Source organism: Pyrgilauda ruficollis, unplaced genomic scaffold, assembly GCF_017590135.1.
Source record: "Pyrgilauda ruficollis isolate IOZ18807 unplaced genomic scaffold, ASM1759013v1 scaffold46, whole genome shotgun sequence".
Classification (NCBI taxonomy): Eukaryota; Metazoa; Chordata; class Aves; order Passeriformes; family Passeridae; genus Pyrgilauda; species Pyrgilauda ruficollis.
The window spans coordinates 139,941-144,261 of NW_024526155.1; the positions used below are offsets into that span (position 1 = coordinate 139,941).

A 4,321-nucleotide genomic window follows, 5' to 3' on the forward strand; every position below is an offset into this window, starting at 1 on the left:
CATGTGCTTTGGTGGGGTTAGATTGTCTTCTGTGTTGAATGGTGCTGTATTACTGCAAAATTGGAGTCCATAATGGTCATAAAATAGAGATGGTAGCCAGTCTGTCAGAGAGCCACAGCTTTAACATATTTGCAGCTGCACTAATAAACAGGTGACAGGAAACTTGGACTACAGGAAGAGTAGCCGATGCTGTGAACTCATTTTTCCCTTGTAATTGACACAGTTGAGGTTGAAGCCCAGGAGCAGTTTGGGAAAAGTTACAAATAATAAATAGGGGATGATTATTGAGCTGCTAACAAGCTCTTGACTTTTACAGATGATTTTCGATCCTACTATGAGCAAGAAGAAGAAGAAGAAAAAGAAGCCCTTCATGCTGGATGAGGAAGGAGGAGGAGACACACAAACAGAAGAGACTCAGCAATCAGAAACAAAGGAAGTTGAACCAGAACCAACAGAAGACAAAGATGTTGAAGCAGATGAAGAAGACAGCAGGAAGAAAGGTAAAGTGAATCCATGTAGATAACTCTGAAAGGTGCTGTTTTGAGACTACAAGCCCAGTTTCAAGAATTTGGCATCCCAGCGTACAACACCAGAGCCTTGGTGTGTTCAGAGGTTCCTGAGTGATCTCTGCTGCCTGTTTGGAGGGCAGCTTGCCCTCTTGCTTGGAATCACATTCACGGACACCACCAAGCCCCCAGGGGTTTATGTAATTTCCAGTTTTCTAACTCAAACAGTCCTTTATGTAAGGCACTGAGAGTCTCTAAAATAGTGTGAAGTTTTAAATCTTCCACGTGCAGCTGTTGCAATAATTGCAAATTATGGCTCGTTTTCATTTCAACAACTAAGCAATAGTGTGAATAACAGAAACATGGTTAAAGGAGTTCCTAGTTTTTGGACCATTCTGAATGTGATAACCAGAGTGTTCTTTGGAATCTTTCAAGAAGTGTGTGATTGTGTATAAAATCTTGCTTTTTAAATTGAGGCCAATGTAATTTCAGGATTACCTAATTCAGAGTGCCATTAACTTAAATCCAGTTTGTTGATTAAGTTGGCTCCTGCTGCAGACCAAAGAAACTGTATCTTTCTCCTGCACTTGTAATTTTTTTGTCCAAGCATCTCTAATGACAGAAGTGACTAATTTATCTTGTACAGCAGAAACAAAGATTAAACATTTAAAGAATCAAAAGACACAGTTAGAAGGTGCAGAAACTAAAACAGTATTTTGGGGCAGGGGGAGTGATCTCTTCAAACCTGAAGGATATCCACAGGGGTTACAGATCATTGCTTATATCTTACTGTGATGTTTTAAAGATTTGGATGTAAATCAGAAACCTTAATGTCTGAACTGTTTCTACAGTTATACTTCTTTAGGCAATCCTTTGGTTTTGTTTTTTAGATACAACAGATGACTTGGATGATTTAAACTTCTTCAATCAAAAGAAAAAGAAGAAAAAAACAAAAAAGATATTTGATATAGATGAAGCAGAAGAAGGTGTAAAGGTTTGTTTACACCTTTGTTTACATAAGTTGACTATGGCTGAAAACTCTCTTTCTTCCATTTTCTTGAGATTGGCAGTGCAGGAGTTGTCTCAAGTCTGTCATTGTGTCTTGGTGCAGTTCATAACTAAACTTTACATGTCTTTCATTTTTTTTGATGAACGTGTTGCTCCTGCCTGGGCTTTTTGTCCAGAAGTGGAAAAACCTGCCTGCTCTGCACAAAGAGCAAGTAATTCACCAGTCTGTAGGAAGGGCTGATTAACCTCCAGGTTAATTGTCTTTTGGGGTTAGAGAGATAACTGGATGTCAGAAGCCACACACAGAACAGTCCTCTAAAGGCCAGCACTTCAAATAAAGTGCATATATCTGCCAAGAAATCTGTTTTCACTCTGGTGTTTTCTTTTAAAAAGGATTGGCTACTGTGCTGTGTTCCAGAAGGTGTACAAGATATTTTTACTCTTCTCAAGTTTTATTCCAAGTAGTGTTTTTGTATCACATGTCAGTGTAACTGGCAAGCCCAGAGAGCAAGAGGACAGAGAAATGTTATGTTATGCATAAACCTCCTTTTCAGATTCTGCCTTTTGGGGAAGAATATGTTCCTCTGATCTGCCTCAGGGGACAAAATACTTGCTCTGTGTTCTGTCAGTGTGCACAACTGTGATAACAAATGAGAGTAGCACAGCTTTGCTTTCCCTTACTGCTGCCATGAGGGGTGTTTTGTTCCCTCCTGTCCTCAGATGGCTGCTGCCTTTAAGTGCAGTCTGACCTTGTTCCTGGCTAGCCAGAAGTTAAGCCAGAAGGCGCAAATCTGGCCCTGCTTATGGCAGTAATGCAGGGTATAAGGCTCTCTTGAACATGCTGAAATTCCATTCTTACCTGTTGGGTTTCAGGGCTGTGGTGATTGTCACCAGTATTCACCTGTGCAGCTGGTGGTATTTCTGGTGCTATGGAGGGCTGTGGTTAACATGGATAAACTACAGTCTTGCTTTTTGCAGGAATTGAAAATTGAAGGAGATGTGCCAGAGACAGTAGAACCTGAAGATGACCTTGATATCATGCTGGGCAATAAAAAGAAGAAAAAGAAGAATGTGAAGTTTCCAGATGAAGATGAGATAATGGAGAAGGATGAAGGTACAAGTATAACCTTGCTCAGTGAGATGTTGAAAGTGAAACGTAGTCCACCTTGTATGTAAATAAGTTCTGTTCAAATGCCTTTTTTGTTCCAAAATTTATCAGAAAAATGTTCTGTAAAAGCACTGTATAAATGTCCCATGAGTGCTGGTGTCAGTTTTTGACAAATAGAGAAAACTTGAGTTCACATCTTAGTGGAATTTTCTCCTCAGAAAAATGTTCTGTAAAAGCACTATATAAATTTCCCATGAGTGCTGGTGTCAGTTTTTGACAAACAGAGAAGACTAAGAGTCCACATCTTAGTGGAATTTTCTCCTGTGTACCTTTTAGAAATCATGTAAGCATGAGGTTAAAGAATGTTTCTTAATGAATCCCCAAAAACTTTTTGTGCCACAGCTGGTCAGAGGACTCGGATTGTGTCACAAAGCTCCTGCTTTAGTGCTCTGTCAGTACCAGAGCTGCTGAGACCTCAGCAGGGAGCACCAGTGGGAAATCTGCACCGGTTATTAACATCAACACAGTGCCAGTGCATCATGTGCCACACAGAAGCTCCTCTTGGTTAACCGGGGGCGAGTTTAGTGTTCCCAGTCAGCCCCTGTGAGCTGGTGGGTGTGTTTGAACAGCAGCAGCAGGTTAATGCCCTTTGTTCCCTGCAGAGGAGTACGTCACCTGCCACACGTGCCGCTCCCCCGACACCATCCTGCAGAAGGACACGCGGTTATACTTCCTGCAGTGCGAGACCTGCCACTCCCGCTGCTCCGTGGCCAGCATCAAAACAGGCTTCCAGGCTGTCACAGGCAAGAGAGCACAGCTCCGTGCCAAAGCTAACTAGGTTTGCTAACCAACGCTGGAGTTGGCAAAGTGTTCTGGGGAGATGGGACTGGACAGGTTTGCCATCGGAGTGGATTTACCATTGTATTAAAGCGAGGTTGTAAAAACGACAAGAAATTTGGCTTTTGATTGATTGGTCTGTGAAATCCTTGCAAGATGCAGATCCTCAAGCTGTTCACATACATTTGCTCATTGAATATATTTTACCAACTGTAAGGAGCGTGGTGGGAAAGGAGGTGCTTTTTAATCCGTTCAGACTTCTGTAAAACACGAGATAAATTAAAGATACTATAACAGTGAGTGTCTTGGATTTGGATTTTTCCTTCAGTTTCCTCTTCAAACACTGGTGGGAATGGTTGGTGTGTTCTTCTGCAGATCATGTCACTGAGCTATGTCCAAGACCCAGAATGAAATTTTAAGATAAAGGTTATTTTGCTTTTACATAACAGGCTTATTTTAGTTATGCTGTCATGAAACAGAGAAACCAGTCACAGAGTCCCAGGGCTGACAGGCCAACATGAGCCCTGCTCCTGCTTGTACAGCCACGGGTGCCTTGTGCACAGGCTTAATTAGGCAAAAATAGCTCTGAGACAGTTCAGACACCAGATTGGTGCTGAATCGTAACACAGAATCAATAAACTGTACTGTAAGTTTTCATAGTGTCATAGTACTAAATTTTGCAATTTCTAATAGAGAAATGTTTATATTTCTGAAGTCCTGCACTCTTCATCACTTTAAAAAGAATCTAAATGCAACAAAAAAACAAAAAACTAATAGGTCTCAATGTCATTGTATGGTGGCTGCAACACAGTCTTCTATAAATCCTGAATTTGCAGGAGACACTGCCAAGTAATTTGGGTTC

At 41.2% G+C, this 4,321-nt stretch overlaps 1 protein-coding gene across 1 annotated transcript; it reads left to right on the top strand.

The window, feature by feature from the left end:
- The first annotated feature begins 316 nt into the window (after nt 1-316).
- EIF2S2 (eukaryotic translation initiation factor 2 subunit beta) lies at nt 317-3,759 on the top strand. The gene is made up of 4 exons (XM_041478673.1): nt 317-500; nt 1,397-1,500; nt 2,493-2,686; nt 3,280-3,759. The coding sequence occupies exons 1-4, from the start codon at nt 317-319 to the stop codon at nt 3,458-3,460; spliced, it is 663 nt and encodes a 220-aa protein (XP_041334607.1). The 3' UTR covers nt 3,461-3,759.
- The last annotated feature ends 562 nt before the right edge of the window (nt 3,760-4,321 follow it).